The sequence below is a fragment of the Macaca fascicularis genome, chromosome 14 (assembly GCF_037993035.2).
Source record: "Macaca fascicularis isolate 582-1 chromosome 14, T2T-MFA8v1.1".
NCBI classification, from domain to species: domain Eukaryota; kingdom Metazoa; phylum Chordata; class Mammalia; order Primates; family Cercopithecidae; genus Macaca; species Macaca fascicularis.
The window spans coordinates 20572785-20596773 of record NC_088388.1 but is presented as its reverse complement, the minus strand read 5'-3'; the positions used below and the strand labels follow the sequence as shown (position 1 = coordinate 20596773).

The following is a 23989-nucleotide window of genomic DNA, read 5'->3' as shown; positions in this document are numbered from 1 at the left end:
GCTCCCCAAAGGTCCCCTCTCTTGAGGGCTGCGGCATCTCAGAAGACCCTTCTTTCCCACTCATGGCCCCCCAACAGCAGATATGGGGAAATCATCCTCAGTCTGGGGATTGCGTGGATCACCGGGCTCTGGGCCTGCCCCCAGCCCTGATTGCTCCTTCAGAGCCCAACACACGGGGCCTTCTAGAATTCTTTATCAGAGCACATTGGTTAGGTTGCTCTTCCATGGCTCAGAGTGGAATATGTCAGATATCATCATCATTTGTCTGTGCCAATTTGTCCCCTAGTCTGTACACTCCTGAGTGGTGGAGCTCCACCTTTCCCCGCTTCATGCTCACCTGCACAAAGGAAGGAAGGTAGAATGCCCTGCAGTGTCTGGCACATAGTAGGAACGCACAGAGTATAACTGGATTGAAATGGGGACAATACTTCATAGCAGTAAAGGTAACACACGCAGCACGGCATTTTCCACGATGGCAGAGAGAGTCTTTGCATGGCAAGTTAGAGCCAAGACTAGGAGCAGACACTAGGGATCCCAGATCCTGGGCCATGGGTCTCCTCTAGCCCTCTGCTCCATTCAAGACTCCAACCTCCCTTCCAGCCCCAAGCCAGGGAGGTCTCTGAGGCTTGTTCCCTAAGACTTGGCCTAGAGTTGCTGGGAGGACATCGGGTTCTGCCATCCCAAGCTGCACTGGCAAGTTTTACCTTTCTAACCCAGGGGTAACCCTACCTTCGCTGAAGTCTTCAGCTCACCCCACTGGGCAGCCCCTAGAGGCACAGATGTCCCATCCAGGCCCAGGCAGAGCTCCCCTGCTACACTGTGGCGGGAGAAGCGGTCGCAGGTCCTCAAGGTTAGCGTCAGGGTGGCTGTGGGGAGCTCCTCCTCCGCCAGGGGGAGCACCAGGCCCTCCTCCCAGGTGGTGTGCAGCTGCCGCTTCTTTAGGGCTGTCTGCGCCTCCACAGAGCCAGTCCTATTGGCCACACTCCCTTGGACATAGCAGTCACAGCCTCCATCATGGTTGCTGGTCACAGCTGCAGGCAAGGAGAACAACACAGGCATGGGACTTCCTGAGGACAAGTGGAGGGGGCAGAAGAATGCCTTGCTTAGGGCTGTGGAATCCAACTTAATGATGTGACCTTGGGTGTCTGAAAGGCTGACGATGCCGGGCACCAGGGAATCGCCTTTCACTGAGACATTTAGAAATAGATCATTTGAGGAGGCTGGCCTCAGCACATGCTGATTCTCTTTCTTGGAGAACAGGGACAAGACTTGGCATTTCCTGGAGCCCCCTGAACTCCGGATTCTGAAAATGTGCCAAGGTGCCAGGACTTGCTGCTGGGGGCCTTTACTAGTGGTGCTGCTGACACATAACTGTTTGTTCTGAACTTTAAATAGTCACCACGTAACCACTTTCCATGCGAATCACTTGGCTCTTACCTCATGAGTGAGTGTGGCTTTATGTTCTGAACCTTGGTGTTTTCAAAGCTTCACAATGTGTGGATCTGCCCAGAAATTTACACCTTTGGTGCTTTTCTGACTGGCTCTTCAGTGATCATTTGGAAAGTGGTAGCTGACATTTCACAGGAAGAGAAGATGAAGAACTGAGGCTATATGTCTTAATAGCAAGAGCTTTCCACTGAACTTCAAGGGACTACTTAGTCCTGGCTCTGTCACCAGTTAGATGCAGTGATCTTTGACAAGTCATATGACTTGCCAGACCTCAGTTTCCTAATCTGTAAAACGCACTAGTGTGAAGACCAAACACAATAAAGTATGGGAGGAAGGTGCTTTAAAATCTTAAAAGTTAATACAAGGAAAAAGAGTTTAATAATAATAAGATAACACAAGGAAAAAGAAAATATAATTATACATAAAATTCCAATTTATCTGACCCCATTGCTAGCCCTGATTTCTTTGCAAAGTCTTAGCTTTATTTACTGTCCTTAAAGTGAACTGTCAGGGTAGAGAAACCTAGGACATCCTGCCACCCTTAGGCTGCTTGGCTCTTAGATTGTAGAAATTTTTCTGACCATTCGGAACACCCTCTGTGTACAGCGCAAAGCCCTGTCCAATTTCAAATTCATCTATGGCAGAGATGGCTAGCTCTTCACCCCAAACTCATTGCCTTTCCTGCCTGGGCACCCACCAACCCACATTTCCCAGCCTGCTTTGCAGTTGGGTGTGCTCATGTGACGGAGTTATAGCCAATGGGATGCAAGTGGAAGTGACGTCCACCAAGTCCAGGTAAAGGCTGTTAAGGAATGATCGTGCCCTCTCCTTCTCTTTCTCCTTCCATCTGCCAGATACAGATGGCAAGGATACAGATGACAAAGAGGGGGTTATGGAGCCACAGCTGGAAGGAGCCTGGTCCTTGAATCACCATTTGGAGAAAAAATGTTTGTTAACCAGGAATCCCCACTTTGGACTGTTGGGGTTGGGGATGTGGGAAATCTTTGTGTCTAAGCTCCATGTGCTCCAGGGCCTGGTTGTTAGAGTCCTAATCCTGTGCTCCCTCCAGCTGTGGATGATCCATCCTGTCTACACAGCTCCTCCAGGGGAGACAGACACACAGAAGCCCACGAGAGTCAAATAAGAGCAGTACCTTCCAGGCTAGTCACAAACAATTCAGCCTTCTGACGGTCATAGTCCAGGCAGTAGTGGAGTTTGGGGGCCTGGTTCCAACTGGCAGCCTTTTCTGGATTCCAGGTCTCCATGACACAGACATCCTCCACCACACCTGTTAAGAAAGGCAAAATCATCACTGCCACCCACACTGGGGTTCTGCTTTCCTGATTACACCTTTCCCATCTCTATCACCTATGCCAGAAACCCAAATCCAAGTCTTCCCAGCTGTGTGCAGAATCACAGTGGCCACACCAAGACAACACATGGGGTCAATGTCACAGTCCATTAGGCGGCATCTGTGTCCACTGGCTCCCTCACCAACCACACAAAACAAAACAGAGACTACACAACAATCCATTCTCCCTGCTTTATGTTTTGTCTTTCTAAAAGGCCTACATATTCTTTGGGTCAGGGACAACTGTGTCTCTTCTTCCCATATCTTCCCCAGTGCCCAGCCGCAGCATGGTACACCTAAAGGTTCTGCACTCTTGATGTTGATGCTGATGAAAAGGAGAGTAGAAATAGTAACGATATGTTTTAGCTGGGTGTGATGGCTCATGCCTGTAACCCCAGCACTTCGAGAGGCCAAGGCAAGAAGACCACTTGAGCCTGTTAATTTGAGACCGGCCTGGGCCACATAGTGAGATTTCATGTCTACAAAAAATAAGCAAAAATTATCTGGGTGTGGTGGCATGCACCTGTAGTCCTAGCTACTCAGGAGGCCAAGGTGAGAGGATCACTGGAGCCTGGGAGATTGAGCCTGCAATGGCCCATGATCATGCCACTGAATTCCAGCCTGGGAGACAGAGCAAGACCCCAGCTCAAAAAAAAAAAAAAAATTGGCCGGGCGCGGTGGCTCAAGCCTGTAATCCCAGCACTTTGGGAGGCCGAGACGGGCGGATCACAAGGTCAGGAGATCGAGACCATCCTGGCTAACACGGCGAAACCCCGTCTCTACTAAAAACACAAAAAATTAGCCGGGCGAGGTGGCGGCGCCTGTGGTCTCAGCTACTCGGGAGGCTGAGGCAGGAGAATGGCGTGAACCCGGGAGGCGGAGCTTGCAGTGAGCTGAGATCTGGCCACTGCACTCCAGCCTGGGCGACAGAGCGAGACTCCGTCTCAAAAAAAAAAAAAAAAAATTGCTTGGGACCTTAACTCAAAAAAACAACAAAAAATCCAATACGTTTTTTGTTACCTCTTTTGTGCCAGGCCCTGAATTAAGCATTTTATGTGCGTTATTTTATCTACACTTTACAACTCCCCTACCAGACAGATAGTCTAGTCCCATTTTATGGATGAGGAAACTGAGGTTCATGGAGTTACAGCATGACCCATGCCACATAGCAAGTATATGAAAGGGCAGCAAATTACACCCATGACTCTGAAGCCCATGGTTTTAACCATGGCTCTTTATCCTCTCTTATAGTTGCACACATATGACTTGAAAGGGACTCCATTTCCCAGTGGAAAGTTGGCAGCCTGGGGGAGAAGTGCTATGGCAACACGTTGTCAGGAAGGAAGGATCATGATTCCGAGGCCTAGTGCCCACCTGCTTGGCCGGCGCCAAATGCTGGGGCACTCAGCCTCCTCATCAGGTCACATACAGCATCTACAGAGACATTGACAAGCCCCAGTGGAGTGCTGCCCATGGAAGTGCAGGGGGCAGGAGACCCCTACCATTCTGAGGGAGGATGAACAGCTCCTCTGTGACCTGCCTCTTGAGGCGACTGTCATTCGGGGGTTGGGGGCTGGCAGGTGCAGTGGGCTCCTCCGTGGACCTCAGTGAGTAGTCTGCATAGTTGATGACCTCTGGAGCCGTCACAGCTGGCCTGGGTCCATAGATGTCTGGGAACTTGAGGAGGGCACGGGGCTGAACAGGTTCCGTGGATTTTTTAACATTGAACTGCAAACACAAATTACTCTGATTAGTCCACAAAGGAGCACTCCTGTCTGTTTACCCCCATGGAAGGGAGAAGCGATGAACTGACCTGTTGTAGGAGGCAGAGGGAGAGGTGTGGTTCCATTCTGCTCCAAAGAGCACAACCGATCAAACTCACTCGAATCCGCAATCCACTGAGATGTGGGCCCTGTTCATCTATCCCTCCTCCATCCATCAGCCCATCCATCCTATGGCTGTGCCCATGGTTATTGCCTGGACCTGCTGCAGGTGGTTCCCCCTCTGCTGCTCTCATCTGCTCCCTTGCCTCTTCATTCTCCCCTCTCTCTTCCTCCCTCCTCTTCTCCACCTAATGGCTCAGAAATGCCAGTGGCTCCCACCACACTTGGAGCAAAATTCAGACTCTCTGCAGCTTGCCTAGCTTGATCCTGCTCATCTGTCTGATATCGCCCCCAATCCTTCCTTTGCTCACCTGCAGTCACTGAGCTCCCTGCTTCTCAAACAGCTTGGGCTCTTTCCTTGGTCCAGCTTCCAGCTCCTAACTTTTCCTCCCAAACCGCCCACCCCTACCTCCACCTGCTTTTTGCATGGCCGGCTCCACCTCACACCTGAAGTCTGACCAAGGAGTCCATCTCTAACCTTCCAATCTAAATTAAATCCCTCCCCCAAGCCTGTCCCTCCCTATCACCACATCCCACTCTTTTACTTCACAGCATTGATCTCACCCTATATTGTTTTGATCATAGGCTGGCCTGTTTGTAGTAAGTATCTCCCACTAGCATGTGCGATCTATTAGCACAGGAATTATGTCTTGTCTTGCTCCTGCCTAGATCAGCCTGGTCCAAAGCTCACTGCCCCCATGGCTCTCGATGTTTGCCCTGTCTTCAAGTCTTTCCCTAGCGGAGCAGTCCCCATCAGAAACATTTATCATTATCTTGTTACACACAGCAACTAGTCACCCTGGGAGAGACATGCATGACTTGCAAAACCAATTTCCCTTTGCACCTCCACCCACACTGAGAGTGTCACTGGGCATCAAGTTGCTGTGTCCCTTGTGCCTAGCATGGTGTCAGCTCACAGGGAGTATGCAATAAATACCTGCGACTAGGGCTGCCATGTTGTATGGGTTGTGCACTGCACAAAAGTCTCTGGATGAGGACAGAGTAGAAGCCAAAATGCAGCCTGTGTACCACTTGTCCAGTTGTGTGCTCTAGGCTAGGCCCTTTTCGCTCGGAAAAAAAGGGGAATCTTTCTTTTTGAAAAGACTCACCTGCTTGTCAACCCTTAAGTGCATGGGGCTCCTCACACAGAGAAGTGGGATCTTCTGTCTCTCCCTTCTATTTGAGAGACTCAAAGTTACATGACAGGTAGCAAGAGGAGCCTTCCTGGTCCTCAGGATTGAAGACTAGGTCTAGAGCTTAAATTGCTGGCACCTGGGTGGGCAGTCCACAAAAGGGCCCTCAGGTTAGACAGGCATATGTGAAGACTGAGATCTATGACTGAGTTCCCAAGAAGCCTCCTGCCCTCCACGCTGGCCCTGCTGGCCCTCCTGGCCCTCCCATTTCTGTGGCTGAAGCGGGTAGTGGGTGCAAATGGCTGGCAGCAGGACTCAGGCTGCCCTGCCCAGTGGCAGGAGTGACCCTGCACTGCGTAGGGGTGGAACTGGACGTGGTCTGGAAGGAGAGGCACTTAACAGTTTGCACTATTTCAAAAAGTTGTGTTTCTAATTTTTGTACCCTCTTTAATTATCCCAGGATGCATCCTGGACATTCTGCCCCGGTTGAGACTCTGTCCCCAACCATTCCCGAAGGAGGCTGGACCTAGGTGATAGGGACATTCCTTAATTAGTTTCATCCATTGGACATAAGAAGCTGCAGCAGGGCCCAAAGGGGCAGGAAACAGGGGCTGGCCTCTCGGTGACCTCTTGGACAACCTCTTCCTGCTGGGCCCCCTATCCTGCTGCTGCCCCTGCATTTTCACATGTTTTCTTCTGAACTTCCCTAAAAGGTAGAGATTATCCTTCTTGTACAGATAAGGAAACTGAGGCTCGGAGGAGATTTAAGAAACCCTCAGTTCTTCTCTCAGAAACACTGCACAGTAGATTATAATGTAACCCAAGCGAGGACCTGATTGTATCCTGATCTCCACTGAGTGTGCCTGGCACACATGGGCTCTAAAAGCATTTCTGACTACAGTGGAGTGAAGTCACTTGGAATCATGCAGCTGGTGAGGGCAGCAGCAGAGAAAGCCTAGATCAGCCTGGCCCAAAGCCCACCACTGCCCCCAGGGCTCTTGACACTTTTCTTGCCTCCAAATCTTTCCCCAGCACAGCAGTCCCCATCGGAAACATTTATCATTATCTTGTTACACACAGCCACCAGTCACCCCTGGGAGGGACATGCGTGATTTGCAAAATCAGGCCCCCTTTGTACCTCCACCCCCACTGAGAGTGTCACTGGCATCAAGGAGGCTGGCTTCCAGTACCAACCCTACCGCTGGAGCTAGGTCACTTTGGGCAGGTAATTCCACCTCTCTGGGCCATCACCTTAAGTGACAGGTGATTTGCAGACTATCCCACTCCACATTCTGAGTTGCTTTTTGAGGCTGCAAAGAGGTGAGAGACACCATTGCTTTATTTTCAGGTATAGGTGAGTTGGAGACGATCACAAACAAGTAAAATAAGTAAGTATATTTGGCCACTCAGGACCGCAACACAGAAGCGGACGGGAGGCAATATGTGTAAATAACACCTGATAGCTAGTGCACAGTACATGCAGGGCACAATCAGAGGTGCCCAGGAGGCCGAGCTGGCCTTCAGGGAGGAGCCAGGGCGTGACTGAGACCTTGAAAGAGAGAGGGTGATTTAGAAGGCAGGGGTGAAGACCGGGATTGGGGAAGTAAAATTCTGTGCTCCTGACACCAGATGCTCAGGGCCCTTGGAAGAGACACAGAGCAATGACTAATGTCGCCATCTTTCTATCCTATACAAAGTCACCTCCACCTTCAATATTTCATATAACTCTGTATTACCTTCATCCTACTGTTTCACAATGAGGAAATTGAGGCTCAGGGAAGCTTGCAATCATACAACTGACAAGTGGTATGTATCATAAAGCCTCTAGATATTTTCACTTCAAAATTCACGTCATTTCCATTGTCCTGCAGCTGCTTCTCAACACCACCCCCTCGCCACCCCCTGCAAAATCCCTGTTGGTCTTGCCACTGGATTCTAAATGACAACCACAGCATCTCAGGGGCCCACCCGCTGCCACTCCCTCCCATTCATCGGCACAAAAGTGCTCCCAGAGGCTGCTGGGCCTCAGCACACACCTGACTTAAAGTCACGTCACCCTCTGCTCTCACTTGGTTGGGACCAGAACTAAGACTGTTTGGGTGGCCCGGGAAACATTTTTTGTGTTTATATTTGGTTTCATCCCAATTCAATCATCTGAGAAAAGGGCTGGGCTTCATTCCCAGTTCGATGCAATTTGGATGATTTTGCATTTTCAAGGGGGAAATAATCACTGGGCTCAGCTCTGAGTGAAGTTCACTCTGTGTTGCCTCGAGTCGTGACAGAGTCTGGCTCTGCCTTCCTCCCTCCTCAGTGGATCTCAATTTGTGTGTCCCTGATAACCTCAGGAGCTTGTTACCAGAGCTTAAAATGCACTCCTAGAGCAAAAGATTGGGCATTTCTTAGTTGTCTACCAATACCCATTCCCTCTCCCCTCCACCCGCCCTCCACATCACCAGGTTGTCTAGGTTTCATCCCATCCCCAGCTCCCAGGAAGAGGGTCAGATCTTTCCATTTCTTGGCATTATCTTGGTGACCGATTCCTAGGGGTTGGCACCCATCCTGGGGAAGCCAACCCAGATGGAAGGGAGGGACTTGGATTCCACAGTAGTAGAAGTCCCCTCCTCCCTGGACAGGAAGCGGGTGGCCCTGCCTTGTGACTGCAAGGTGAGTCAGCCTTGGGGCAGCAGTGTGGAGAGACAGAAAGAACCCGTGTCCTTGATGGCAATGTCATTAAGCTGCTCAGCCAACCAGTCCTGCAATCTGTCCTGCCTCTGCATTTCAAGTTACATGAGCAATACTGTTCTTATTGTTTAAGCCAGTTTGAATTGGGACTTTTGTGCATTGCAACCCAGAGCATCCCAAACTGATGCATTGCCTTTTTCACAAGCATCACAGGAGATCATGACCCTGGTGTGGAGAAACTGGGCCTGGGGTAGAAAGAACCCCTCTTGAATCTCTGCATCCAGCCCAAGGCATCCTCATTTGCTGTTTATTCTTTTCCCACTTTATCCTGTGTGGCAAATGGCTGGCTTTAGCTGGGAATGACTTACGGCCTTTGCCCAGGCCAAGAGCAGAGTCTGATGACAGCTACACGAGTCTCTTCAAGGAGCAAAAGCAGCAGCTCATTACGTATCTCCTTCTCTTGTACAATCTTATTTACTGCATTTCAAACTTGGTTCCATCACATCTTTCAAATGCATCTATCTTTGCACTTAAATAGCTGAAACGTCAATGCCAGACAAACAGAAAATAGGTTCAGAGGTTGAGAGAGGGAGCCTGGGAGAGGGTTCTAGGTGAAGAACAAGAATGTCTGGGGGAAGGAGGTGCTCAGGGTAGCAGGGCCCTAGAGAGAGACCTTGCTCCAGCCTTCCACCATGGGTGCATGAGGGGCAGGACTTAGAATCAGATATTCTCTGTCTATGTGTCCCTTGAAGCCCAGGAATAGGGCCTGGGAAGTATATCTGCAGGATGAATAAGGTAAGATTTCCAGGGGAGACAGGCATTCAGCAATTAGGGGATGGGTGCACAGCTGTGCTTGGCATTGCATGTGCATCTGGATAGAAGAATCACACCCTCAGATGTGCATCAGACCCCTCAAATGTACCTCCTTAGATTCTCCCAGCCTCACCTGTCCCTGGGACCTTTGGCTGCTTGCTCCTCCCACTGCGTCCAACCAGCTGTCCATGGGCACAGCCCCACAGGGTCTCACACTGGGCTCAAGCCATACCTTTCTTGCCTTCTGCCCTGGGACTTCTCCATGCCTGCTGAGGTGTGAGGCACCAGGAACACTCTGTCCACTCAGAAGCAACCCAGATGTGCAGAGAGTTAAAGCTCCACAGGGGAACTCAGCAACAAAAACCCAAACAACCTGATTCAAAAATGAGCAAAGGACTTAAATAGACACTTCTCTAAAGAAGATATGCAAATGGCCAATAAGCACATGAAAAGATGCTCATCATCACTAATCACCAGAGAAATGCCATAAAAGCTACAGTGAGATACCACCCCGCACCCATTAGAATGGCTACTATCAACAAAACAGAAAATGACAAGCGTTGGTGAGGATGTGAAGAAATTGGAATTCTGTGCACTGCTGGTGGGAATGTAAAATGTACAGCTGCTGTGGAAAACAGTATAGTAGTTCCCTAAAACATGAAAAATAGCCAGGCACGGTGGCTCACGCCTATAATCCCAGCACTTTGGGAGGCAGAATTGGGTGAATCACTTGAGGTCAAGAGTTCCAGACCAGCCTGGCCAACATGGGGAAACCCCATGTCTACCAAAAATACAAAAATTCGTCTGGGCCTGGTTGTGCACACCTGTAATCCCAGCTACTCAGGAGGCTGAGGCAGGAGAATCGCTTGAACCTGGGAGGCGGAGGTTGCAGTGAGCCAAGATCGTGCCACTGCACTCCAGCCTGGGTGACAGAGCAAGATCTTGTCTCAAAAAAAAAAAAAAAAATTAAGAATAAAATTGCTGTATGATCCAGCAATTCCACTTCTGGGTATATACTCAAAATAATCGAAAGCAAGGTCTTTGAAGAGATAATTACACCCATGTTCACTGTAGCATTACTCACAGTCACTAAAAGGTGAAGCAATCCAAATATCTATGAACAGATGAATGAATAAGCAAAATGTGGTATATCTATACGATGGAGTATTATTCTGCCTTAGAAAGGAGGAAGATTCTGACACATGCTACAACATGGGTGAACCTTGAGGACATGATGCCAAGTGAAATCAACCAGTCACAAAAAGACACCTATTGTATGATTCCACTCAAATGAAATTCTTAGAGTCCTCAAAATCATAGAGACAGAAAGTAGAATGGTAGATGCCAGAGGGTGGGGGAGGGGAAAATGGGAAGTTATTATTCAATGGGTAGGTACAGATTTTTTGTTTTACAGCACAAAAAGTGTTACGGAAATGGATGGTGGTGATGTTTGTAAAACATCCTGAATGAATTAATACCACTGAACTGAGGCTGGGCATGGTGGCTCATGCCTGTACTCTCAGCACTTTGGGAGGCTGAGGCAGGAGGATGGCTTGAGCCCAGGAGATCTAGACGAGCATGGACAACATAGTGAGACCCCATTTCTACAAAAGAAAAAAAAATTAGTTGGGTATGGTGGTGCACGCCTGTAGTCCCAGCTACTCAGGGGGCTGAGGTGGGAGGATCGCTTGAACCCAGAGGTGAAGGCTGTAGTGAGCCGAGATTGCACTGCTGCCCTCCAGCCTGGGCAACAGAGGGAGATCCTATCTCACACACAAAAACCATTGAACTGTACACTTAAAAATGGTTAAGATGGTAAATTTTATGTTATGTTCTTTTACCATAATAAATTAAAAAAAAAAAAAAAGAGAGAGCGAGAGAAAGAGAAAAAAAAAAAAACCGAAATCAAACACTTCTATGGGAGGAACCCGACACCTGTGAGCTGGAAGACAGGAATGAATTCTCCTTCCTCCTCCTCACTGTTCCCAAAAGTGCCTTCAGTCGCCTTTTGGAAGATGACCCCTGCAGATCCAGCAGTCACCCTGAATGCCAAGTGGCAGTGGCTCGGTAATACCCCTGTGCTTGTCCTTCCTCCTCCCGGGCCCCGCCCACCGTTCTCCGGCTCCCGCTTCCTCATGAAGGGCAGCACAGACGCCTCCAGCTCTGCCTCCGGTAATAATCCAGGCAGAGACAGATGGCATGGGGGGTGGAACCTGAACCTTCATTTAATGAACAAATATTTATTGAGCCCCACTACAAGCCAGGTTCTATGCTAAGTGTTCGGAATATGGGAGTAAACAGGACAGATGCTGTCCTTCCCTTATGGGGCTTATGTTGGAAAACCAAAAATTAATTATGTAGTTAATGATCTGTAAACAAACATTTCATCTTACCAAAGATGCTAGGTGACCCCTTTTATGACATGATTAATTTTTCACCTTAAGGCTGTTTATTAATTTGGGGTTTCATGCTGGGACATCCCTCTTACAGTAGCATTGCACCACCCAGGAGGCTGCAGGTCGGGGAAACGGATCCAGCTGAAAAAGGGGACATCTTTACTCTTTAAACTTGAACTTTAAAAAAGGGGAGGGCAGAGAAGAAGCATCCAGTTGAGAATCCAATATTCAGATGATGCCAACCATAGGCCACTGCTGCTACTGAGGTCTGTAGTATAGCTAAGCCCCCGCTAAGGGGGTAGTGAGGCCAGGGCAGAGGGACCTGCAAGAGTCTGTCGCTCTGGGCTCTAATACTGGCGATTATGCCCACTAACGTGTATATAATGAAATATATCCTGCTGATCAGGTATTCAGGCTCTAAAACAAGACAGCTTAGTTGGAGTCTGGGCTTTGTCAATTACTTGCTGTGGGACCTCAGGTCCGATTAATTAACTTCTCTGTGCCCAGTTTCTTCATCTGTAAAATGGGGATGCTAACAATAGCATCTATCTCCTGGGGCTGGATTGAGAATTAGATAGGATAACCCACTCAGAGCTCTTAGGACAGAGGCTAGCCCAGCCAACCCTCGACAAATGTCAGCAATATTTATGTGACTCTAGGGTCTAGTCAGGTGCTACGAAAAGTGGGGTTTGTGTGTAGAGACCAGTTGATGAACTATTTTTTGTTGTTACTTTTTTACTAATTTGTGATAAATATAGAAATTGAGTGTGAGCATTACAACAAACCTAAACTAAGCTAAACTGCAACCTCTCTCACAGGTGGTTGGAGAAGCTCTGGTCTAGACCAAGCATTCTCACACCAGAGCCGCCGTGGTAGGTGCATCTGTGATGACACCTTTCAGGGTCCTGTCCCTTGGTGTCCATGCCCTTGTATAATCCCCTGTCCTTGAATATAGACTGGACCTAGTAACTTGCTTCGAATGAACAGAATATGCAGATGTGAGAAGACAATATTGCTAAGATTAGATTACCGAAAAAATGACATTCCATTTTTCTTGCTCTCTCTCACCCACTCCCTCTGATAAAACACACTTCAATGTTGAGAGCTTTCCTATAGAGAGCCCCATGTGCAAAGACCCGAGGGCACTGCAGGAAGAACTGAATCCTGCCAACAACCACAAGAGCGAGCTTAGAGGTAGAGGTTGCCCCAGTCAAACCCTGAGATAAGCACAGCCCCAGAGGACACCTTGACTACAGCCTGGCAGAGATTCTGAGCCAAAGGACCCAGGTAAGCCATGACTGGATTTCTGACCCCACAGAAACTGAGATAATAAGAATTGTTGTTTTAAACTATTGTGTTTTGGGGCAGTTTGTTACACAGCAATAGATAACTAATACAGCTCTTTGTGAGAATTACCCAAGAAGGTGTTAAAAAAATGTACACACCACTACACACCCACTAAAATGGCTAAAATCAAAAAGACTGACAACACCAGTGTTGACAAGGACGTGAGACATTTGGGATGCTCACCAGCGCCGGTGGAAGGGAAAATGGCAAGTCACGTTGGAAAACTGGAAGTTTCTTAAAAGTTAAACATAAATCTATCCTATGACTCAGCAGTTCCACTCCCACGTATTTATCCAAGAGAAAGGAAAACATGAATCCGCAAGAAGACTTAGACATGGCTACTGAGAGCAATGTAACTCATCCCAGCCAAACACTGAAAGCAGCCCTGCCGTCCACCAATAGGACAATGAAGTCGGTTGGGGCATATTCTTATAATGGAATATTCATCAACCAACAAAAGGAATGAGTTTCAGGTACGCTTAGCAACAGAGATTAATTACCAAAACATGCTGACGAAAAGAAGGCAGCTGTCTACAAATACATACTGCCTGATTCCATTGACAGAGCTGGATCTCAGCCAGAGACAATTTGGCCCCTCAGGGGACATTTGCAGTGTCTGGAGACATTTTTGGTTGCCACAAATGGAGACGGTGGAGCTGCTACTGACCACAGTCACCATGGGGGTTGGGAGCTGTTACTGGAGGCCAGGAATGCTGCTAAGCATGCCACAATGTCAACCCCTATCTCAGTTTGGACAGCTATAACAAATTACCATAAACTGGGTAACTTCAACAACAAATGTTTATTTCTCACAGTTCTAGAGGCTGGAAGTCCAAGGTTGAGGAGCTGGTGAATCTGGTGTCTGGGGAAAACCCACTTCCTGGTTTGCAGAGAGCCATTTTGTTGCATCCTCACATGGTGGAGAGCAGACAGCATCTCTCTCACATGTCTTCTTCAAGGGCACTAATCCCATTCACGAGGGCTTTACCCTCATGACCTGATCACCCCTCAAAGGCCCCACTTCCTAATATCATAGCATTAGGGGTGAAAATTCCAACATATTAATTTGAGGGCACACATTCAATCCCTAATTCCCCTACAACAAAGCATTATCAACCCAAAATGTCATTAGGGCTGAAGTTGGGAAACCCTGATTTAGATGAAGTTCTATGACAGGTGGAACTCATCAGTGGTAATAGACTTCAGAACAGTGACTGCCTTTGGGGAGAATGAACCGGGAAGAGGCACGTGAGGGGTGTGGGTTACAGCCTGAGAGATACATATTTGTCAAAATCGATCAAGCTATAAACTTAAGATGTGTATATTTCACTGTATGCAAATTATATCACAATAAAAATAGAGATAAAGATAGATACATGTACACACACATGCACCTCTGAGGAACATGCTGAATTGGGCTTTCTGGGGTGGTTGAAGAATCTGTATGTTCAGCAAATTTGCTGAGAGATTCCTGCACACAACCGGCCCAGAACTTGGCTGTGGACCTGCATTTAGGATCCACTGGTCTCTAGACCAGTATTTCTCAAATTTTCTTTCCAAATAGCCTCAGAGGCAGAAGAAGGTGACACATACTCTAGGGAAGGGGAAGCAGTTGGGAGCAATTGGGGATCTTTCTCCAAATCTCCAATTCTATCTTACAGATTCATATGAGTCTTTGTATTTGATTCCATATGATTGTTTTAGTATTAAAATGTTTTAAATTACTACCAGCAAGGAAAATTTTCCTTTATTTCATGACTTCTAGGTCTGGTACCACACTCCTTCCACTCCCACTCAAATACACACACACACACACACACACACACACACACACACACACACTCCCTAATGTCTGGACAAGCAGCATTAAGTCCGTTACATCAAGCTAGAAGAAACTGAGAGAAATCCTCATTTTGCTCATTTTGCCTCCAGGGAAGGACCAACTCCTGCAGGCTAAATGGGAACAGCCTCACTATCCTTTGGAGATAGCTTAGAAGCTTATCAAAATTTCCCTTCCAACTGCAGAGAAAATTTTCCTGGAGAAAATGTGGGGCGCAGCTCTTAAGCAATCCAAAGGTTTGATCTCCTCTGCCCATTCCTTCTGTAGAGGAAGGCACACCCAACCGATTGTGTCCTCGCAGATACCGACAACTAACTGAACCTTCGTGGCTAGCCAGTCACTTATTAACAGACTTGTATTCATCAAGGAAGGTCAACTGCTAAACCTCAAGGCTGAACACAATAAAAGTTGATTTCTCACAGTCTGAAAAGGGCTGGTTATTTTCAAACTCAGGGTCCCAGCCTCTTCCACCTTGTGTCCAGCCTCTTCCACCTTGTGTCCCTGTTTACCTGTGCCCTGCACCGTTCAAATATAAACTCCCCAAATCCTCATAATAACCTTAGAGGAAGTACAAATATTGTCAACCCCATTTTACAGAGGAGGACACTGAGTCTGTAGAGCGCAGTTCTGTGCCAAAAGTCATGGCCCGCTAGGGGGCGGTAGAGGCTGCATTCAGACCCAGGCTGACTCGCCCCAGAATCCCCTGCGGAACCACCAGGCCTGGCTGCCTTCCCGCCACTTCAGCCACCACTTTCCATTTTTAGTGAGCCTTGACCACTCCTCCACGTTTCTGTGCCCCTAAGGCGGATGCCCAGGACGCCGCCTGGTCCCACCACACACTACACTGCCCCTGCATGCCCTTCAGTCAGGGAAACGGGACTGTCAGTGCCAGTTCCCATACTTTGACGTGCATCAGCTTCATTTGGGGAATGAAGATTCCCAGGCCCCCCAGAGGTTTGACTTGATGGGTTCTAGGTGGAGCCTAGGGACGCCTCACTTGGGAACACTCTGATTTGGGGGAGCCCCAAACATCCAGGTAGGGTAGACGTAGACACCCCCTCTTTCATGGTAAGCTGCTCACAGGCACGGCCTCCTGTCTCAGAGTCCGCTCAGCTCCCCAGCCCCCGCAACACTGATTTGCCTGGTAGGCCTCCGTCTCCTAGGAAGCTGCCAGCGCCAGGGCCCTCTACTTCTTGCTTGCTTCAAGAATTGTGAAGCCATGTGCCTTTGGGCAAATCCACAGTTATTTCTGGGAGTGGGAGAGTGGTGACACAGTTTAAGTTGCAAAGTGGAAATCCACCTTGAAGAAGAGGCTTGGCTTCCGGTCCAGGCGGCGGAGTGTTTCCATGGCGATCTTGCCCCTGTACCATCTTTTGTTATCCCTTCCAACACCTCCTCTCCTGTTTGTTCCGAGTCTGTGCCCCCAATCCTTTCTCAAATCCGCCTCCCTCGGAGCTCACCTCCTCCTATTCTTTCTCCTTTCTCCTTGTGGTCGTTTTGAAATCTAAAACAGCCCGTTTGTGGTTGGTCCAGGACACTCACTGCCTCCAGCCGGTACTTGATGTGACTTGATTGGAGATTTGTTGGTGGGTGAGCCCTGCTGGCAGCTGCCCCTCCCCACCTGGCCAGGATGAGACACAACGAGAATACCAGCCAGCCCTAATGTAAACCTTTTATCTGCTGTTTGTCATCATTCCATCATTCATTCGACAATGATTAAACCTCCCAACAATGGCCAGCTGCCCGAACACCACTGTCTGATCACTGTCCTTATGGAGTGGACATTTCCAGTGGGGTAGAGAGCAAGAAGCCAGGAGATCCCAAAAGCTGTTTCCCTTAGGAATAAGTGCTATCCAGACCAGGACACATGGTAATGAGGTCGGTTGCGGCGGGGGCGGGGTGGGGGGAGTTGTTTCTACTAAGAATTTGAGGGTCAGGGAAAGGTCCCTGAGCTAAAATTTGAAGAAAAAGAAAACCCATCATATGTAGCTTTACGATGTGTCAGATACAAGTCTAAGCATTTTACCCATTTGGTTTCATTTCAACTTCACAGCCTCGTGAGGAGGCATTATTGTCATCCCCACTTAGAGGAAGAAACTGAGGCACAGAAGGGTTAAGTCTGAAGTCACATGGTTAATAAGATGCAGAGCTGGGAATTGAACCCATGCACACGACTGTGGAGCCCGCAGGCTTTCCAGCTTGGCCCCAACCTTCCCTTCCCGGGAAGACACAATAGTCTGTTGTCATTCCCAGGTCTTGGATAGATATAAGGAGAAGCCAGTGGGGCTGGAGGATGTCCCATCTCTACCCTCCCAGCCTAGCCATTCACTCCATCAACCATCATTCAACATTGAGAGCCCTTTATAGGATAAAAGGCATGGCCAACACTGATCGCTACCCCGATGCATAGTCTGTATGTGTGTTGGTTGCGGGGAGTGGGGAGGAGGGGAGATTATTAGAGTAATAACTATGATGAAGAACAGTAAAACACCAGACAGAGTCTGTAGGAGCAAACCAAGCTTTGCCTGGAGAAGGGGAGGGTGGTAGGCGCAGGAAGGGGAGAAGGGAGAGCTGTAGGAGGATTCATAGAGACACTGACTTTGGGTTGGGTGCCCCTGAAGTCTGACAGGTAGAGAAATTAGAGAGGGGCATTCTGCCAAGACGGCAGAAGGAAAGTTTGCACCGTGCCCAGAGTGCAGTCAGTCCGCGGGTGCAACACAGCTAAAACCCAGTGAGAGGAGGGGGGTGAATGTTGCTGCAATCTCAACATTTCTGGCGGAAACTGAATTTAAAAACAGAATTAAAAAAAAAAAAAAGAAAAAACTCCATGGGACTGGAAACTGCAAAATGGTAAGATCCTACCTAGAGATTTCCTTCTTGTAGGTGGCCCCTGCATTATTTCAGCAGTCACATCACAAAGCCCTTTAGGCCACCATCTCTGTAAACTTTCTGTGTAACAGATGCTCTGCAATGCACAACACAAACTTTACTGTATTTAATCTTCACACAACTATAGATAAGTGCCTAATATTTTCTCTATTCTATATACCCTAATATTAACAAATAAAAAAATAACCTAATTATTTTTACTACAGAGGAAGAAACTGAGGCTCAGGGAGATTGAAACATATCCAAGGTCACACAGCTAATATATGAAAACATTGGGCTTTGAACCTATGTCCACCCCAAAGCCAGTGCTACTAACCTGTATACTACACTGTGTGTGGTTTCTTGGGACTGTGTCTCTGGATACCAACCACACAGTTAAAAATGGAAAAGTTTGAATCATTGCTTTCGCTTCTCTGGCAGGTGCCACATCATTAGGCTGGCGGCCCCATCCACTCCCTCTTTCCCCCACCAGTGGTCTGGTTGTTTTCATGAACTGCCTGGATGTTTACGCATCAGCTTTGGTATTGTTCTCGGTTCTGAATCTGGGTTTGACATTCTTTGTGCAGAAAATGCGTTTCATTTGTGCCCTGAACAAAGGCAATGTCAAGACTATGTTGTAATCTCATCAACACTCATCATAAACTATTGTATTTTAAAAGGTCAGTAATCTGGGCTTGAACACAGCCTTTTCACTTCAGCCACCCTGCCCTTATTTTCCCATCTCCAGTGGCCACAACAAGGCTGTCAGCAATGTCTTTCACCTCAGAGCACAGTCCCTGTGTCTTCCAAAATTTGACTTTGCTTTCCAAAATTCCCACTTCTGCCCCCTCTCCTGTCCCACTGTACTGGTTTACTAGGGACTCACATTTTTCCTGTTAAACTGAGTCCATGTATTGAAGGATCTCAGCACTGCATAACTGAAAACTTCTGTCGGATAGGAACACAATTGTTTCATATTGGTTCATTTGAATCCTTTAGACATTTTTTTCTTAGTTTCTATTTTGTGTTTCTAATTTAATGTTCTTTTCCCAAGACAGTAATTTTTGTATTAAAGGCTGAAAAGTTTGTTTATATGTCAGTTTCCTTGGCATTGAAATTAGGGTGTTCTTTCAGAGCAGCTACAGGATTACTTGATTCTATGGTGCTCAGACAATTGATGAAACCATTAACTAGGGCAACTGCCATAACCGTTATTGTGCCAATATATATTATAAATAATAAAGTGCAAAAATTTGAGTTTGTACCCATTTAAAAATTGATTAACATATATTCAAGGTTATCCTTATAATAAGACCTCTTTCACACTTTTGCATTCTGATAAGCTTTTCTTAGCGGAAGAGAAAGGAGATAAATCTACAGAACCATCAAACCCATATGAATATCACCCATTAGAGGTGATGCAGTGTAGAAAAAAAGTGCAGGGAACCGCTAATCTAAGACATCCATCTACTTATATGCAGATACTTGAAAAGCACATCAGTCTCTAACCCAGAAGTTTAAAAACAGCCGAGTTGTAAAGTACAACTTCAAAACCAAGACAGAGGCTGTTTTAACTAGATTCTCCTTATGTTTTGGTTTTAAGTCAAACCGCTCCACATTATATTGCTGTCAAACAGAAATCAGAACAGACTTGTTGCCTGCCAATCATCTGTTCACCCACCCTACATACCATGGGAGATACATGAGTAAGTGAATAAGTCCCTGCCCTCAGAAAGTTTACCATCCCCTGGTAGAGACGAGATATTCCATAAAGGGGAAATACGAGGTGCTTATGCTACAATTCTCCTACCCTATGCTCATGGCAGATTCGGCTAATTGATTGAAGCATTCTTTCCTGCTGAGTTCAGACACAGGGTGTTTGTTCAGCTTCGGGCTCCAGGAAGCTACTATCCATTAATAGGAATTGATATGGAAGATGAAAGACATTTGCTATTCCTGATTCAAACTTATGAAAAGATAGATAAAAATAGAAGGCAGTCTTAAAAAGCTGAATACCTGGACTGTAGGCTACATAAGACCTAAGGAGGAACTCTTCATTGTTGATGTGATCAGAGATGGCTTCCTGGAGGAGGGGCTTCAATGCAGCATTCAGGGATGACTAACAATGAAAGAGAGAGAGAGAGGCTTCTGAAATAGGGAGGACAGCAGCAGTGTGCATCCAAAGGGGAACATGCTTAGGACATGGTGAGTCAGCTGGAGAGGAAGGCTGGGGTTGGAGAAATGGAGTTGGAAAGCAATGGTGAGGCCAGGTCATAAAGGGCCTTGAATGCCAAGCAAAAGAGCTTGAATTCTATCTTATAAACAATGGAGAACCTTCGACAGTTTGTGAGTAGGAGAATGACATGAGCAAAACTGTGTTTTCAGTAAATCAAACCAGCAGGTACATACAGGAGGGATGGACAGACGTGGAGGAAACTAAGTGAGAAAACCAGCCTGGAGACACAGGGACACAGTGAAGGTAACCCAGTTTGGGGGAACCGTGTGCTGGGAAAGGGAGGAATCCAAAAGTGAGAGCTGCCTCAAGAAAAATACACTTCAACTATAACTTCTCAGGCCTCCCTTTCCAAAAAAGACACACGCACACGTATGTTTATTGCAGTGCTGTTCACAATAGCAAAGACTTGGAACCAACCCAAATACCCATGAATGATAGACTGAATAAAGAATATGTGGCACATGTACACCATGGAATACTATGCAGCCATAAAAAAGGAATGAGATCATGTCCTTTGCAGGGACATGGATGAAGCTGAGAACCATCATTCTCAGCAAACTAACACAACAAAAGAAAACCAAACACTGCATGTTCTCACCCATAAGTGGAAGTTGAACAATGAGAACACGTGGACACAGGGAGGGGAACACACCAGGGCCTGTTGGGGGTGGGGTGGTTGGGGAGGGACAGCATTAGGAGAAATATCTAATGCAGATGATGGGTTGATGGGTGCAGCAAACCACTGTGGCATGTGTACACCTATGTAACAAACCTGCATGTCCTGCACATGTATCCCAGAACTTAAAGTATAATAAGAAAAAGAAAGAAAGAAAAAAGAAAGAAAGAAGAAAGAAAGAAAGAAAGAAAGAAAGAAAGAAAGAAAGAAAGAAAGAAAGAAAGAAAGAAAGAAAGAAAGAAGCAGAACCACTGTGTGTCACTGGATGTCTGCAGTCTCTGCCATGTTTGGGCAACAAATTGATTCTTCTGTGTGAATTTCATGACTAGTCAGGAGATGCATTTCAAGGGACGGCCATTAATGTGCTGCTTCTAACATTCTTCCTGCAGCTGACATTTTGGCAGATTCAAAGCCAGTCAGTATCATCCATAGATCTAGTTCTTCCTTCTTTTAAATGAGATGCAAACCTAATAGATTTCCTTCTGTATTACAAGAGCTGACAATCAAACAGTCTACGAAATGTCCCAAAATATGATCTGATCGTGGAAGGTCAGTGACATCAGAGTACCTGGCTCCAAATTACTATAAATGAGAACTACTTTTCCTCAGCTCACTCCAAGCTTTTTGAAATGAGAATAATAGCCCCAAAGCTTCCTACCCACAGGTGTGTCTGTTTGGCAAGCATATATTAAAGGCTTCAAGATGCACAAAGCATCAGGCTAGATGCTGAACCAAATGGGAAAATGAAAGTGGCTTCTAAACAATAGAACCTTGTGCAAATAAAGGGTGTTATCACTGTTGGTCCTGAGTTTTGCCAATTTCATTGGCATACTTCCTCTGCCTCACAGACTCTTCCTTTATTACTATTAATCATTAGGGTTGGTAATAATAGCTAACATGGTTTGAGTATGCTATCAATAAGGGTTTTTGCAGGAATAGATGGCACATTATAACTGGGTAATTGAGGAGATTTTCATAAAGCAGATATTTACAAATGTATGGAGGGTTAAGGAAAGCAACAAGGAGTGGCGAGTATGCAGGGGCTGGGAGAGCTGGGCACTGTTAACATCCCTAGGCCTGAAGGGGCAAGAATCAGGAGAGGTCACTGGAAACAGGACAGGTTGCTGAAGGGAAACAGCAGCCTGGCAGGATCTGACCCCTTCAGCTGAGGATGTAGCCACCCCCTGGGCACCTAGCAGGGAGGGGGCAGGGGTGATGAAGGCCCCTCACACTCCTCTTGTCCTCAGATCTCCTTTGGGCCAACTCCACCTGATGCAAAGGCAGAGGAGTTGGTCAATGCAGCCAATAGGTGGGGGCCTCCTGGGGCCAGGGTGTGGAGGGGGAGAAAACAGGGATAGGCTTGGAACAGGGGGTGGGGAAGAAGTAGGTTTGGGGTTGAGAGGGGAGCATTCAGAGGGTTCTGGAGGCACAAGGAAATAACTTCCAGCCCAGCACTCACTATGTTCTGTGTATGACTGTGTGATGAACATCTCTCCCTCTAGAATATTAACTGCATGAGGCCAGGGACGGGTTCTGCCTTGTCACTGCACTGTCCCAAGGGCTAACTCAGTCCCTTGCACATAGCAGGTATGCAAGACATAGTTGTTGAATGAATAATCATCCTAGAAATGGAATGTTCATGTTCCCCTTTTCATTCTAACAGACACATTTCATTTATCACATCTGGAATACTCTTGATGAATTTTTCCTTTCCTGCATGGTGAGTAGACAAGTCATTGCTTTGGTAAAGGATAAATAAGAAAATAATTCACAGATTCTTAAAAATATCCTTTGAGCAACGGCAGGTGCTGAATCCGTTGGGTGCTTTCATACATGTCATCCTATTCATTCTTCCATATGACCTTAGAGAACCTTGTAGAATCCCTGTTTCATGAATGAGTAAAGTGGGATTCAGAATGGCCGTGGTGATTTGGCTAGGAAATGGTGGAGTCTGAATTCAAATTCAGGTTTTTGAGTCTCATTTGATTCCTATTTTAGCGCAGCATCTTGATTATAAAAATGAACACTTTCATTCTGAGTTAATTTTTTCTTTTGAGTGGTCTCAAAGATTGTTACCTAAAATTAATTCCAGTGGGTACCCAAAATCAAATGCAAGGCTACAACATGGTGGGATTAGGCTAGGCACCTAACCTCGCATTCATTCCTTTCTGTTCTTTGTCTCTACATGTTTTGTATGGAGGCTGTTGTGTAAAGGGTGATAGTCATGTTGCCACTTAAAGAATCTGCTCCATTTGTTAGTAAGAGACGAGATCATTAGATGACGCACTTGCAAAGAATGTGCAAAGAAGCCCTCCAAATCATGCGAATATTTTCTCTTCATGTCACATCACTGCCTTCACTGTATTTCTCTCTGATATCTTCCCCTTTCCTCTATGTGAAGTGACTGCTGGAAATGAAAGTGTATTTTAAGATGCTTGGTGATATGCTCTGAGAAGTGGAGTGCAGGGGGGATTCAGAAATGCAGAATAAGCTTAAAGCTAACAGAAGATATTCTACAAGCGCAGCTGTTTCAATCAACTCTTCTAGTTGCCCTACCAAACTGCTTTTACCCAACCTTATCTGCATCTTCAAACACCATCTTTTCCAAAACATCCTTCTTAATTCTATTTGAAAAGCAAAGTCTTTGCAATCCTGCCTCAATAAACTACAGCCTTTACCTCGTGCCGTTCTTACCAGCAAGTCCAACCTGTGTGGTTTATAATGCTCTTCCAAATAAAACGTCTCCCTGGGTATTACCTCATTGGCCTGGCAGCTGAAGATTTTTAAAACTCTCTCTAACGTTAGCCAGATGAACAGAGACCTGAAGGGAGAGAAACCTGTACAAAGTGAAGCTGCCACATGCTTCCTGCTGGTATTGATTTCTTGATATGTCACGAAAGGCAAGCACAGAGATCCTTCGGTGAACTCAGCATCCTCTCCCGCTTCTCTGTGCCTGTGGTTTTTATTTTGGCTACAAGCAGAGGTGTCAGCCCCATGGATCCTTGCCTTCTCATTTGTCTACCCATCCATTCACCAATGTATTTAGTCATTCAACATGTCTCCTCATTTCTCTTTGCTATACGCTAAGTCCTGCTCAACTTTCCATGAGGGAAAAGCATGTCTTTGACTTAATGAGTGGAGGTGGGGGCAGGGAGAGGAATCAATGAAATACGTTAAAATACTCTAAGGTCTATGCCAGATGGACTGACTCAATTTCACAGAATTCTCACAGGACCACCTCCCATTTATGCTTGTTTTCATTCATATTCATATATACAACTCCTCCTCATTATTTGACTCTGATCTGTTCCTAAA

The 23989-nt window shown here is 46.8% G+C and overlaps 1 protein-coding gene across 2 annotated transcripts in view; it reads right to left on the bottom strand.

Annotated features, from left to right (window-relative positions):
* SYT13 (synaptotagmin 13) overlaps window positions 1–23989 on the bottom strand; it is a 46357-nt gene that overhangs the window by 11436 nt on the left and 10932 nt on the right. The window contains exons 2-5 of one of the 2 annotated variants that reach the window (XM_074013853.1): window positions 19779–19881; window positions 4303–4528; window positions 2603–2737; window positions 730–1031 (exon numbers count right to left, since the gene is read on the bottom strand). In XM_074013853.1, coding sequence (XP_073869954.1) covers window positions 730–1031; window positions 2603–2714 — 414 coding nt within the window. In that variant the 5' untranslated portion in view covers window positions 2715–2737; window positions 4303–4528; window positions 19779–19881. The remainder of the gene's footprint in view (window positions 1–729; window positions 1032–2602; window positions 2738–4302; window positions 4529–19778; window positions 19882–23989) is intronic. The other variant, XM_005578109.5, reaches the window with a different exon arrangement.